Source organism: Mesocricetus auratus, unplaced genomic scaffold, assembly GCF_017639785.1.
Source record: "Mesocricetus auratus isolate SY011 unplaced genomic scaffold, BCM_Maur_2.0 Super-Scaffold_100101, whole genome shotgun sequence".
In the NCBI taxonomy this organism is placed as follows: domain Eukaryota; kingdom Metazoa; phylum Chordata; class Mammalia; order Rodentia; family Cricetidae; genus Mesocricetus; species Mesocricetus auratus.
The window spans coordinates 190,887-206,249 of NW_024429241.1; the positions used below are offsets into that span (position 1 = coordinate 190,887).

Sequence of the window (15,363 nt, forward strand, 5' to 3'; positions counted from 1 at the left end):
TGGTACTGTTAATTTAAGACTTTCTGTTTTCATCCACAGAAAAAGGTATAAGATGAAATAAGTTGAAAAGTAATTCATCCTGGCTTTTCCCCAAGATCTTGGCTAAACCAGTATATATCTGTTTTACTACAGTATAGGTCAGTACTGCCTCCTTCGTGGGATGTCAGAGTAACAGGGATCAGATTCCTGTATCTTTTCCTTACAAGACTGGTTAGGAAAATAAAGTCAAAAATCCCAAATTTGAAACAAATCTCTTCCATTTCCAGTGGACTCTTGTCATGAAATGACATAAGCACCATTCCACCCTCTATTGGGTTCTAGGTTCTGAGGGTTTGTGTCAGGGCTGCAGGTGCTGGCTGCACACTGTGCATCTGTAGTAAAGAAGTAGGCTCCAGTGTCTTCAGGCTGGGCAGCAGTGATGGACAGGGAGCTGCTCTGGCTGGAGGTGTTCAGGGTCACTCTTAGTATTCCACTCTGTTTCTCTTTCTCATTTGAGCATATTAAGATTAGCATGGCAGGACCTCTGCCCGAGTCCTGTCTGTACCACTGTAGGGCAGCTATGGCTGTTTTATAACTGCAGTTCACAGTGACATTTTCACCCTCCTGGATGCTCAAGGCCCAAGGATTCTCTTCTTCTTGCAGGCTGTTCACCCCTATGAAAAAAACACAGGCCAGAGAACAGGACTGAGTGGTTACGTTTTCAAACTGCATCTCCAGATTTATAAGAAGACTTCATACCACATGTATGTGGACTATGAACTTTGTTCTACCTGTAACCCTCACCAGAAACCCAAACTCACTTGTCAGTTGCGGTCCTAGTGTCATGATCGACAATCCCAAGAGTCTGTCCATTCCTCCCACTGAAGAACAGGTCACAGGAGATGCATCTCAGGGCCTGACCACCAGTTGGTTGGTTTCTGAGAATCTGCCCTGAAAAATTTTGAAGGAAGTTCAAACTTCTCCCTCCCCACCTCCTTTTTCTTCTCTCCCCGAAACATCTCACCTCCACAGTCCTCCCGTGAATCTCTCTGATTTCAAACCCAGGGAATGTGAGGAAGGAGAGCCCCAACATCTGGTTGGGGATGGTGTTATTTGCATCAATGAAGGTCTAGATCACTTCTGAAGTCTCTTTCCCTGGGTTTGCCATGATACAACCAAGGGTTCCCAGGGCAATATAGGTTTTAGCACAACTACCCACTGTGCAGCTGCAGGATGATAGGGTGGCTCCCACTCCTCATTCTTTTCTTCTGTGGTTATTTCCGTTACTTTTGTTCTACATCCTTTGCCCATATCAGGAGCTCATTATTTCACTGAGATAACGGTTTATTGTTAGGTGATGTGTCTGTTATTTCCATGGATCTCATTATTCTAGCACCCTCATCTGTGTGCAGTATTCCTTTAAAAGTTCCTGTAATGCTGATGTGGATATCATAGACAGTTTTTAGTACATTTGGGATACATCTTTATATCTTCAGTTTTCAAGGATTATTTTCTAGATACAGTAATCTTGGTTAATAGATGTTTTTTTTCCTTTCATGGTATGAAGCCTGTCATTACAGTCTTTTGGCCTTTATGTTTGTTGTCTAAACTCAGTCCTCTCTTGCGACAATAAGCTTAGTTTTTTTTACTATAAACTTGGAATTTTGACAATCAAGGCATGGAGAAAGCTCAGTTACTATCTGTGTCTCTGGATTGACATGACCCTCAGCATCAGGGGAGCTACTGTTAAAATGGACCAGATACTCGGAATCCACATCCAAAGCAAGAACATGGAGAGAGCTATGCACGAAATGGAAACATAACTGATGGAGACAGATAATACATCCTCCTAATAAGAGAGCCATGGAATCAGTACGCCAATTCCTCAGGAAGATAGGAATCAATCTTACTAAGAACCAGCTATACCACTCTTGGCTACATAGCAGAAGAATATTCCATCTTACTATAGAGACACTTGCTCAACCGTGTTCTTTGCTGCTGTATTCAAAAGAGTCAGAAACTGGAAGCAACACAGAATAGATAAAGCAAATGTGGCACATTTATACATTGGAGTATTATTCATCCTTTTAATAATTGAAACCATGAGATTTTAGGAATATGGATGGAACAAGAATAATATATACCCGATTGGTGTATCTTAGACTCAAAAGACATACATGGTATTATTCTCTTACTGTTTCAGCCAGTTCTCACACTCTGAACACTGATACTTCTTTTAGCCCTCACAGGTATCTAATCTTGGAGTATGGTTGAAGCTCAGCAGAGCAATGCAGTGAGAGCAATAACTAAAACAGTTTCTAACGAATGACTTTCTCAATATACATTTGATGACTCCTTTCTCCCATTTGTAGTTCTGTTTTGTCTGTGTGTTCCAGATATAACATCAAGTATCTTGAGAGATTAAGAAAAAAGAAGTTATTACATAATCTAAGGGAGATCTCTTAATGTATGAAAATATTTCTCTGTACTGATGCATGATAAAATCAGAACCATTGAGTGAACTTGGGGGAAGTTTCAGTGAGCACCAGGGTAAATATGCTAAATCAGGGGACTTTGCAGCACTCAACTTAATAAGTGATAAATGGAGATACTTCTGTTGGCACAAGCCTGTTATCCCAGAACTTGGGATGGTAAAACAGGAAGATAATGAATTTTAGGCCAGCCAAGCCTCCAAAATATAATCCTGTCTCAAAAATAAATTGATGAAAATAGAGGAAGGCAACAAACGAGACAGTTAACTGAGCAAAAAGACAATGTACAAATGAGAGAAAATCTTGTCAGCTTTATATCTGACAGAAGATTGAACCATTAAACAACAAATCAACCAGAAATGAGCTATAGAACTATAGAGCTATAGAAGAGATACAAATGGCCAGTAAGTAAAACACTGAACATTCGTATTCCTCAGTGAAATGGAAGTTAAACTAATTTGATACTTCATTTCTCCCATTAAAAATATCCATCATTAAGTAATGAAATTACAGCAAATGCTGGTGAAGATGTTGAGAAATAGGGAGACTTCATTCACCCTGTGTGAAGCACAAACTGGTGTAACAACTGTGGAAATCAGTATGAAACATTCTCAGAAATGTAAAAGAGGAAGCGTTGTAGGGTCCAGCTATGTAATTCCTGGATACATATCTGAGGCACTCTGCATCCTGCCTCAAAAACAATTGTTCAACCATGTTTATTGCAAAATGTCTAGGAAACTAAGTCAGCCTTGATATTCATTAATAAAAGAATGAATGATGAGATTTTGGTGGAGATTTTATATTATATATTTGTAACACTCGAATGATGCATGGTGAACAGTGCCGAGGGGAACTGTGAGAGGCTGCAGGCGAAAGGCAGAGGACCTTTTAACCACAGGTGCATTTTGTTCACTGGACTGTTTTTGGACAGGATTTCCTGCCTCCTATGTGAAACATTTTATTCAATTTATAAGACATACTTAGGTCTTCTACCTATAATAGAGACGTCAGATCATAGCTATAGAACACACTCTCCCGTGTACCCTCAATATGGATAGACCTTCTGCTTTGCTTTCAATATGTACTACATATAATATATAGTATGTGCCAGGAAATTGTGTTTAAATTGGTCTATCCACAGAAAGTTCTAGGAAAGGGCTGTTGCCATTTAATATATGCTTATTGGCATTTATTTACATGTTTTATTGATCATATTTTGCTCAACACAAACAACCTTCTTTGGATCATTGGTTTCTTTGTTACATCTGTGTATAAAAGTACACTCAAACTTATATAAGTTTGTCTATATCATTAGACTGCAGTCTGCCCAATTATTTCAGGTCCTCAGAATCCATGTCCAAAAGAAAAGTTCTGCACGTGCCATTTTGAAAGTCAACAATATATAAACATATATGAAGATTATTCATCAATAAAGAAAAATGAAATGATAGAATTTGCATTAAAATGAAGTTGGAAAATACTTTAGAGAGTTATCCCAGCCTCAGAGACAAACACATGCAAATCTTTAACTTGTGAATTTTATCTGTATGTGATATGAACTACAAGTGTGTGTAGATGTCAGGAAGTTAGACAGCTGCCCACAAGAGGGAAAGGCAGCATTAGGAGGATGTGTGGAAGGGAAGAAAGCACATGACCTGGAAGTGGAAGGGGGATTCTGGGAGAAAAGTGGTTTCCTTAAGAAAAGGAAATAAGGAGATGGCAGAGGGGATTAACACGGGGAAGGGTCAACCAAAAGTAAATATGTATGAAATTGTTCTAGAGAAAGCAGCTAGTTGATAAACATGTTTTTCAAAATTAGAAAACAAATACTCTTTTAATTGAAAGATTTTAAAAAGCAAGCAAGTCAGAGGGCTGTAGAGGTGACGGTGGTCTTTATGTCATGGCATATGGAGATTCTCATAGTCATGTGCATTTAGTCCATCTCACCCAGATTGGCACATAAAGTGTGTGTACATTGTTGTACAAACTTCAATGTGAGAGAAGAGTGGAAAATATTCCATCTAAACCAATTGTGTGCCTTTCTCTTTAGGACTGGCCATTTTCCAAATGTCAATTACTTTCCTAATCAATCAAACCCTCTCTACTCTTGCTCTTATTTCCCATTTAACATAGAAAAGAAACAGAGTTTCAACAGACTGTGGTATGTGCTCTATCTAAGACCTTCCTGGGTCCCAGTGGGGTTAGGTGCCTGGAGGTGCCTGGAGAACACTGTGTGCTCACTGCACACAGTTAGACAGCTGAGTCACTGGGCTGCGAGTCTCTGATGTACAGGGATATATGCAGGCTGGCTTTATTGAGGTGAATTGTAAATCTTCCTTCTTCCTTTTCACCATTGAAGATGATGGTCATCAGAGCCTTGGGGCTTTTCCCAGGATATTGTCTGTACCACCAGAAGTAATCATTATTATGATCGCTGAAAGTGCTCGTGAGAGAGGCCATGGCACCCTCAGGACACTGAAGGATTCTGAGTTCTGCTGCACCTTTTGCTGACTGCTCACGCCTGTGCAGAAAGACAGAGGTCAGACACACAGGACTGGATGCATATGGATGCTAACAGCCCAGAAGCGCTTTTCCATGGGCCTCCCAGCTGCTTTTGTTGCAGCATGAGAACATTGGTATTTCTCCCCTTCATCCGATAACATGTGAATGCAACACCCTCACTTAATGTATTTTCATGTTCCCATAGAAATGGTCAAACTCACCCCTCACTTGAAGCCAGAGCACCACTATCAAAACACTTAAGGGATGCATTATTGTTTTCACTGAATATTCTCAATTCAATCATAACAAAAGGACTGGAATTAGGGAGTTCAAATTCTTCTGCTGTAAACTGGATAAATGTGAAAAAGCCCAAACTATTTATCCAATTAAAAAGAAGGTCCTAGTTTTCACTGCCACATTCAAAGCCCTCCTCCTTCTCTCACTAACCACCCCCAGACACAGATGCAAAAGACCATGGGAGAAGCAGGCATCTGGATCTCTATGAAGATACTACCATCGCGTGGATTCACATTAGTTCCAAAGAAATAACTTAATCAAAGACTCTTCTTAGGTAAACTATTAAAACAAGCAACAGTATAGTCAGATAAAAGTTTAAGGATTTGTTCACATTTATGTATGAGTATGTTTATGCAAACATTTTTCAGAAAATGGCAACTTATTTTCAGCAAATAAAAGTTATTTCACTAGTCACTTTTCTGTAACAATCAAATAATGGTTTATGTTCTTTATCTATTTTCTGTGTCAGCTCATACAGCCCTCCACTGTTCCTTCATCATCAATATTAAGTTTTCTGTAATTAAAAAGATCTGTTTAAAATAAAATAGCTTTAAATGTGTCTTAACAAACATGGCTCTAGCTCACAGCCTAGCTATGTTTTATTCATGTATCTGTCTATTTATTCATTCATTTCTTTTTGTACATGTTATGCTGTGTTTGTGTTGGTGTTTGTGTGCAGGGGTATGTGAACTCCTCAGTGTTTACATGTGTACTTGTGGATAGGTTAGAGGTCAACATCAGTTGTTTTCTTTGATTACTCTTCACCTTGTTTTATTATTTAAGGCACTTTAAAAACAACCCTGATCCCCCAATTAGAAAACAACTGTCCTGAATGTCCCTGCTGCATAAAAAAACGCTACTACTTCTTCCCATGCCCACCCTCTCTCGTACACAGACAGAAACACAGCCGCTGGGTCTCTCTGAACCTAGAGCTCAGCATTATAGTCTGGCTTATCATTGGACTCCACGGTCTGCACTGGTCAGGTCCTCAACAGTGCTAGGGCTATACAAGTGGGTACAGTTCTGGATAGTATTGTGTTCTGGGTATCCAGACACAGTTCTTCATGCTGGTGATTGAGCCATCTCTCCAGGCACTTTTTTATTACTTGTACTAACTATAAAAAATACTGTGCTTATTGTAACATTTTAATACACAATTCACTTCCCATTTCCATCTTTTTCAATCATTTGTGGACAGCTGAGATAATTCCATATTTGGTTAATGTGAACTGTACCAAAACAGCATGATGTACACATATCCTTATTGTGAATTGAGTTTGATTCCTTAAGATGCACAGCTAGGTGTGGTAAGGCTGGGTTATGTGGGTTATGTGGAATTTGTATTTTTAGGGGATTATCAGCAATGAAACTCTATACTGATTTATGTAATGGTTTCACAAATTTATATTCTGATCAACTACCTCCAAGAGTTCACTTCTCACCATGTCTACAAACATCACTGCCTTTTGTTTTCTTTATGATAGCCATTATTTTGGGGCTAAGATGGATCCTCAGCATAGATTTTATTCGATCAGCTCTTTCTTCAGCAAGGTGATAATAAAAGTGCTTGCAATTCTCCATACACCAGTAACAAACATCCATGGCAGGGAAGCCAGTGATCACCTAGGGAGCATTATGTTCCATTCCTGAGACAAACAGAGAAGACAACATCCTAGAAAGACAAGATAGAGCTGTGGTAAAAGCAAAAGCATAAGCTTTATTCACTGGAATGGGCCGGTACTCAAGGCTAATCAGCTAATTGGTCTTTGGCTATGGAGCTTTATTAGGCTTATGTGTCTCCTCTCCACTGTGAGTCCTGTTCAGGTACCCGACCCCTTGCCTTGCCACCAGTTCAACTCAAGGTGTCTTCTGGGAACAAGAAGTTGACATCTCATGAAGTTTTCTTTTGCATTCCCTTCTGTTTATACTCCTCTAACTCTTTCTCAGCCACACCCCTCAGAGATCAGCCACAACTGTTGCCAAAAATGGGGCCTAAATTGCTCTAGAAACTAAACCCGTCCCTCCCATATCATGCATGAAAGTTCTTTCTTTTGACAACACTTGGCAAAAATTTTGAAGCACTTAGGAAACTCCTGGCCCTGAAATACCTACTGAAGATTTATTCATCAACAAACCAGTGCAACTCACAGTTATGGAGTCTTTCTACATGATTGGTTTCTGTATACTTTGGGCAATGGGCATTTGTGGATGATCTTTCTCAGCGTTTTTGTTGGTGCTGCATACAGAGGCTCCTGATGGTTGTAAGCAGATTTCCTATCCTCCATGTTGTTGAACTCATTGATAATTTGAAGGAAATATCTGGTAGAATATTTGGGATATCTTATATGTACTATAACATCACTTGATAATAATTTGATATATTTTTCCATTTGTATCCCTTTGATATGCATCACCTATAGTGTTGCTCATTATGGCTACTCTCTGGACAAAGAACAGCTAAGGAGAGAAGGGATGGTGGGGGAGTGTGGGATGATGGGCGGGAGAGGGAACTGGGTTTGACATGTGAAGCAAGCTATTTAAAATTAAAGTAATAAAAAAGTTTAAAAAACAAATCCCCTTTCTAAAGAGAAATTCATTTTATAACTTTTGTAAATCTAGACATCCCTGACTAACCTATCAGGCTTGTAGGGAGAGTCTAGAGTAGTGAGTGTCTCATAATTGACTCAGCTCACTTACAAATGTCCATTTGCCAACTTTCCTTAAACTTAGACTTCTTCAGTTGCTTTCTCCTCCTCCATTTCCTCACCGAATTTCTTGGCATGCATTTTCTCTCATATTTCTGTGTATGGGTATTAAGGACTATTCTTGGGCAGTGCTTACAAAATTAGGGTTCAACTCTGCATGGCTGAAGTACTGAAAACACTCTGAAAAAGAAAAGAGAAATCTCTAACTTTTGAAGAAAGAGGTGCTGAAAGGCCACCCCTGGGTCACAGGAGAGACTCCTGGAAAGGAAACCCCAGCTGTGGTCTCTTCAGGGAGAATGAATGAGCAAGGAGTGAAAGGCTGTGCCCTGTGACATCAGCAGTCCCATCTGGAAATTCTATTGTGTCCTGGAGATCTCTTGGAATCCCATGATGTCACTTGTGTTGTAGCAACACTGGCTGCCCTTAGGACAGTTGTTCATTGACTGTAAGGTCACTTATAGAAATGTTTTCAAGACTGCGAAGTATATTTGGGAGGAGGAATGGACAACATGGAGAGACCCGAGTGAGGAAGAAGGAAGCAGGCCCTAGGTCTCACTGGAAAACATGGTTCTGGAGAAGACACCGTGAGTTCAAGGAAGGGACTGTGGGCACTCTGTGTGTGACGGCCTTGAGCCTTCCAGGGATAAGGCTCAGGAACTGGGAGCTTCTGGGGAGCAACAGACCTATCCTGCTTCTCTGGTTTCCTAAAGGATTCACCCACATCAAGGATTCATGAAAATTGTTTAGACAGAGTCAGGAATTGACAAGACTCTAGTGTTAGTGCTGGGAATCCTCTGTTTTCATGGTGAGGGGAGAATGAGGCACAGGGGAGTCAATGAGATTTCAATACCTTCGCTGTACTTTGCCTACACTGGAGCCCGATAGGTTGACAGGCAATGATTAAAGGGAAAGAAGTGAGCCTTGGCAAAGGTTGAGCTTGTTATGCTTTACATCACTGCCACTAGCAGGGCTCAGCTACAAAGTGCAGCTGTCTTCCAGTGACCCCTAAGGTTTCCATCTTTCCAGGTATGGTGGCACAAAGGTCTCCAGTTCAGCTGAGAACTATTAGAGCCCATGAACAAGGTAAGAGACTGCCTCTTACTTCAAGCTCTGGGTTTCCTGGGCTAATTGTAAGGATGGGTTCTGAGTCAGGGGACTATGTTCCGCCACTGTGTAGCTTCTCCATTAACATGAGAGTCTGAAGCATCAAGTAATTTATGAGGTCATCCCTATTCTACCTGAGGGAATGTGACCGTAGCAATTAGCTCCAGGCTTCTTAAAGCACATGACTGAAGGCTCTAAACCCAAGGTACATTCTCTGTGGCTGTGAATAAGATTTAGGAGTCTGTCCCCTGGGTCACCTGGTACAGGGATACAGAAGAAAGCAGGTAACTGTTGAGACACTCCATCCCTATTGAAATAACTGGCATACACAGAGGTAAAGACACAATTCCGGTCTTTCAGAACCTGCTAGGGTACAGTGTCATCTATCAGTCACTTCCTGAGCATCCTTCATTGTGTCAGATTGGCCTGAGTTGAGGTAGTGTGTAGGGAAGGTGCTGTCAATTAACTTCTAGAATTGGGTATTACTGAGATACCTAACCTTGTCTAACATGGTTGTCAATGTGATATAATATAGGAATGGATTTATTTTACCCAACATTACTCATTTGCTTTGTGGTTCATCAAGCACATGTTGCAAGCCCTTTCCTGACCTCTGGAGACTTTTCTATCCAGGCAGAGCATGGTGCTAACCCTTCACTTCAGCACTGCCAGGAAATTCAAAAGTGTAAAGTTGGGCTCTGCAAAAGGTCTAGCACAAAGGACTCTCCTTTTGTGCATTTATCCTAACCTCCTCATGCTACAGTGAATATTGTAATTTAAGCTGGCTGTGTCCCAATTCCTGAGGACATGGACATTGTACCAGGTGATTCCTGATCAAGATATTTGTCTTTTGTGAAGCTTAGAATCTCTAGGTAAATAACTATGGCAGTGACACACTCTATATGATCCCCATGACTACGACAAATTCAATGTTCTGAAAATGCCTTTGCATATCTCTCTATGGACTATCAATAGCCAATCACCTTTCCTCAAATTTGAGTGCAGGAATGGACATCAATCTCCATGGGAGTTTTAGCTCTTGTGTTTTGGGCTCACCTGGGAGCCCCAGTGATTAGTGTCTCTAGTATGACCTGTCACAAGTTGGTCACATATTTGATAACTTATGAGAGTTGGAATGTGTTCTGCTTAACTTTGGGGGTAATTGTCATCAATTATGGAATTTATCTTGTTCTCACAGTACAACTACAGTCCCCGCCACAACAATATATTGTACCAGCCATGTGGATTCTCTGCATTGTGCTTGTCATCTTTAGGGGACTGAAATCTCCTGTCCACATTCCCAAATTATTTACCTAGAAATATTTATTTCTCTTGTTATTGATTAGAGATCTCTACAAGGGGCTGAAACATATCATGGGATGTTTTTGGAAGTGAGTCTTCAACTTGCATATGAAGTTGTCAATATATTCTTACGAAGCACAGAGAGAGGCCTCTGGTTTTATAATGAGGACATAGTGAAGGTCTTACATTATGTATCTATGGAAGTTCCTGGGTAGGGCAGTATTACTTCCAGTGAATTGCAGAATCTAGTTATTAGGTAAGTGAGGAGTTCTGGTGACACTATCTGTCCTTTCTCTGGACAATTCTATTTTATTTTGGAGAGCACTTGGTGTTCCCTGTGATATCATCAGTATTCAGGGAACACCAAGTGACTGTGGGATATGCTTAAAGTGTCCTTAGACATGTTTGCAAGCCTTAGCGGAGATAATTGAGAACATGGGAAGTCCAGAGAGGCAGAAGGAAGTTGACCTTTGGTCTCAGTGTAAAACATGAAGAAATAAATGGTTCTGGGAAAAGTATAGTGAGTCCTGGTCAGGAGATGGGTAGCTTCCTGGAGCAGGTGGAGCTTGAGCTAGGCCTTACAGTTGTGGGGCTTAGCATCTTGGAAGGAATGGGCTTAACCTGCTTTTATCTGGTTTTCCTCAGAGCAGGCCCTCAGTAAATATTTCTGATAGTTATTGTGATAGAGACATGAACTGTCAAACCTGTAGCTGCTTTTCTGGGAGATCCCCACTCTACTTTTGAGTGAGAAAGAAGGCCAGCAGAAGAAAAGGGGCGACTAATAAGCCATCTCTCTCAGGCTGTGGTGATCATCCTATTGAATTCCTTCAGTTTACATGGGAATTGATGCTAATAAAAAGGGAGGGAAACTCCCCTGGCCATGCACCAATACCTCAGGTGAGTTTGTTCTGTACAAATTGATGAGACCTTGATGCTGCTAGCTCTAGGGACAACAGCACTTACCTGCATCATATTAGAAAAGAGATGACACTCTCTTCAAATCTACACAGCTGGACTAGCTTTTTGTCTTCCAGGAACAGGGGACTAAGTCTCTGAATGAGGCACATGACTAGTCATGGTGTTTGAAGTGAGAGACTTACCTCATGGACACCAGTGTGAGCATAGCTGCCCTGTCCTCTTTGGAGTTCACTGGGTCCCTAGCATTTACTCTTCTTTGGGCTTCTTCTTGGTACTCAGCATAGACACTCCTGGCCCTATGCCATTCAAGTATTCCAGTTCACTTGTATTTATCTGCCTGCAGGGACTACTGAGGAGGCACCATCCCAACTCTCTACTTTCACAAAGCAGGACAAGCAGATGGAGAAGCTGGAGGAACTTACCATTAAGCTACAGAGTATAAAAAATGAGCAAATTGAGCTGAGTGCAATCCTGGAAAGCTATACCAAGATAGATTTTTATAACAGGTAGTCATTACTCTCAGTTCTCTGACCCCACAGTGTCAAGTCAAGATTTCCTGAGTTCAAGAGGCTAACGATTCAGGGTGGCCTGGTGCATAAACTAATTTTCCTGTGCACATGAGAGGCAGAACTTGGAACCTGGGTAGTCACAAGATGTGGGCACAGGATCCTCTGGTTCCTCCAAATGAAAAGCAGAACCTGTGACTTGAATCCAGTCTGGGGATCAGGACAGCAATGTTGACATTCATTGAAAGAGGCCTTGACTGGTGCTGGCTTGAGGGACACACTAGGTGAGCCTTTCTGCTTGACCAGAAGGCGATTGAGTGCTAAAAGCTCCTGGCAGCACCAGGATGGGGCTGGTAACATTCATAAATCTCAGTTTGTGGCTGGAAGGCCTGAAGCTCATCACTGCTACACTCTGGTTTCTTCTTTATATTATAAGAAAGTGACACCACCCTGCATTTCATGGACATCCTGATTGTATGTGGGAGCAGAGTAGAAGGCCTGTGCGTGTGTGTGTGTGTGTGTGTGTGTGTGTGTGTACGTTTGTATGTGTGTGTGTAAGTGTGTGTTTTCTGCATGATCTAAGGTTTTGCCATTCTCACAGTTTCCATGGAATGCATGTGTTGTGGCCACTTTGATCCGCATATCTCTTGGCCACTGTGCTCACATTGGTGGAACATTGCAATCCCCTGTAGAGTTTATAAAACTACCCTGAATTTGGGACTCCTTCCTGGAAATACTGATAGTGTGCTCTGTTCCTCTGTGTAGCAATAGGCACACAGGAATGAGAATCCCTCTTCTAAAGACAGGAGAAATGTCATCAGATGTTTCTGTTGAGCAAAGATATGTGGTAGAGATTCCAGGGAACATCGTAGAGAGATAATCTATAGAACAAGCACACAAAGGGTGCCCATATGCGCCTTCTAACTCCCTTCAGACACCATGCCTCTTCTAGCCTGGGGAGAGGACAGAAAATATATTAAGCACTAGGAGGCCCCAGTGAATCAGTGCCAGTCTGTGGAGTCCACAAGGCTGAGGTAGTCCAGGACAGCCTGATTTCATATGATCCATGAGGTTCATGGGATTCTTTTCTCCTGGGGCCATGCCCTATCCCAGGCTGAAATCTTTTGAGATGATGAAAAAGGTGCATAAGCAGGTAATGTGTGACCTTCAGAGATTTCCCTTGGAGATCAGTGATAACTTGAACAAGTGCAAGCAGCTGATTGAGGAGAACAACAAATGCTACAGGTAAGAGCCAGATTAAGTTTATGAATGGCTGATTCTGCTCTCTCTGTCTTTGACTCAAAGTGGAGGCTCTGGTTCTAGCCTGTCTGCCTCATAGCATCTGTCGCCTTGTTGCCCTTGGACCTGTACCTCTTGGACTGTTTTTACTAAGTGTGAAAAGACAATGAGTCCCTCCCAGAAATGTCCTACATAGGAGCCTCTACATAAAATATGTTTTACACCATGAAGGGGGTGTCAGGATGCCCAGGGACTCTCAGGCTCTGACAGGGGATTCACAGTGTTGATACCATGTAACCGACAGACAGAATTTATTCTGGTTGGGATTTTTGCCCTCCCCAAGAGAGAATTAGCCCTCTATCTGGTATGCTTTCCGAATACTATGAACAGGTAAACAAAGATGTGGGCTTCATGCTGTTCTCAGGGATGCAGTAAAGCTCTTGGTGCCAGGGTTTTCAGAAGTACTTTAAATTTTCTGGAATTTGGTTGTTTTCTTGATTTGACCTTCTCCCAAGTGATGCTGGCTTTACTACTGTCAGTTTTATCTCGGAACCTGGGACTTTTAAGGGGTGGTGATACTTGGAGTTTGGGATGGCAAATGGAGCCTATTTGGGACTTACCATTTTTTGGATGTTGGTTCAGTTTCCTCCACAGAATTGGCCTACCAGATTTGACTCAGTTGAAAAACAATGTCAATGCGTTGAAACAGGAGAATGAAAAGCTGTCGGAGGAGCAGATTGCACTGCAAGAGACCTGTGAGGAGGTGAAGAAGCTCCTTAAGGAGGTGCAGGAGAAGATCTGTGACCCCTGTGCTGAGCAGCATCAGGTAGGCTGAGTCAGTGGGGCACACAGCACATCTGTCCAACCATAAAAGAGTCTCTCATGAATCAATGCACCTACTCATTTTGACATCTACCAAATACCATGCAATTGTTCATTTCTGTGATCATTCACAAGTCTCTCTGGAGAGATATACTCTTGCAAGAAATTGATTGGCAAGGAAATTCTCCTGCTCTGATGGAACTCTTAGTACAGTCAGTCACATATCACTTGTCATTGTATAAGCAGGGTCTCTATGCAGGGAGCTAGGTAGGGAAAAACCCTGGGACTTCATGGATGAGGTCAGGGCCTGTGCCTCATTTGCTTTGCAGTTGTTACCTAAGATCACAGGTAGGAAGCAGTTTGGAAGAACTGGATCCTAGTGTTAATGTCAAATGAATGGTTCTCACTGTCTACTTTGGGGTGTGATCTACTTCTTTTTCCTACATCCAAATGTGTTCTCTTCCCTTTGATCAACCCTTGGTTCACACTGACAAATGTCAGAGTACCATCTTTTCCACCCTGTTTTCTGTGGGTGGTGCTGGATATTTCTCACTTCCTGGAGCTTCCAGTCTGGAGCTAACTGGATGACCATAAAGGTGGGAAAATTTGACTGGCTGAATGTTGGGGTGACAGATTTGAGGCTTCAAGAGAACACTGTCTCCAATCATTTCACAATAGTTTGCCGAAGCTATGTGCTCCCCCGGGAATTACTGCTCCCCTAGGGATGGATGGCAGTGCTGTGGGTCTCACTGAAACACCTGATGTGCATAGGCTAAATTCAGTTGTTCATTAAGCATGATGACCTCCTCATTTCTTTCTGCTCCATTATTGTTTATGTAGTCTTGGTGTGATGTTTGCATGCATGTGTAGATGCGTGCAATGTGTGTGTGTGTTTTTCCAGGCCAGATAATGACCTATGATGCTGTGCTCCTCTTTCCCTTATTCCCTTGAGCCCAGGTCTCTCAGGGAACCTGAAATCTGCTATTTTGGTTAATCTGGCTTTACAGTAATCTTTGGATCTCTTGTGACCTACAAGTTGGATCATCTCTCTTGTTTTCTGTCCTCTAACTGCTCTAAGTTTCAACAGAAAAGATAGAGGAAAGATGTAGTACCTGTGTCTTCATTTTACTCATATTTATTGTTTTGTAATTAATGTATTTTATAATAGACAATAACAAAAATCAAACAATACAGCAATTAAAAAAGGAATAGACTTATGTTCTTTCACTGCACAGACCTAACAGCACAGGAAGTGTCCGGTTTGATCTCATTGGCTTCACAACACGGAATCTCATAGTGCATAGTGGTACTGACTGTGTCATGATTGTGGTTGTGTCTTAAAACAGATTCCCTCTCATGATTGTGCAAAGTGCCGCATTCCAGAAAAGTACTGCAGGTGACATGCAATTGTTTGTCTCTGATTTAGTCAACCTCACACAAATCCCTGACACAATCACCTGTTGTGGGATTCCTGCCTGGGTTCTGTTATCCACTTCT

The 15,363-nt window shown here is 41.6% G+C and overlaps 1 protein-coding gene, 1 pseudogene and 1 gene segment (V, D, J or C); 1 reads left to right on the forward strand and 2 right to left on the reverse strand.

Moving 5' to 3' along the window:
• Window positions 1-276: 276 nt before the first annotated feature.
• On the reverse strand, window positions 277-852 carry LOC121136414. The segment is given in 2 exon segments: window positions 277-653; window positions 801-852. Coding segments are annotated over 2 exon segments (429 nt in total).
• A 3,869-nt stretch (window positions 853-4,721) lies between these two features.
• Window positions 4,722-5,243, reverse strand: LOC121136413 (annotated as a pseudogene).
• Window positions 5,244-8,391: 3,148 nt separating this feature from the next.
• Window positions 8,392-15,363, forward strand: part of LOC121136415 — a 51,334-nt gene continuing 44,362 nt past the window's right edge. Inside the window, exons 1-4 of the mRNA XM_040736806.1 lie at window positions 8,392-8,524; window positions 11,643-11,805; window positions 12,919-13,050; window positions 13,687-13,870. Of these exons, the coding sequence (XP_040592740.1) occupies window positions 11,699-11,805; window positions 12,919-13,050; window positions 13,687-13,870 (423 nt within the window). The 5' untranslated portion in view covers window positions 8,392-8,524; window positions 11,643-11,698. The remainder of the gene's footprint in view (window positions 8,525-11,642; window positions 11,806-12,918; window positions 13,051-13,686; window positions 13,871-15,363) is intronic.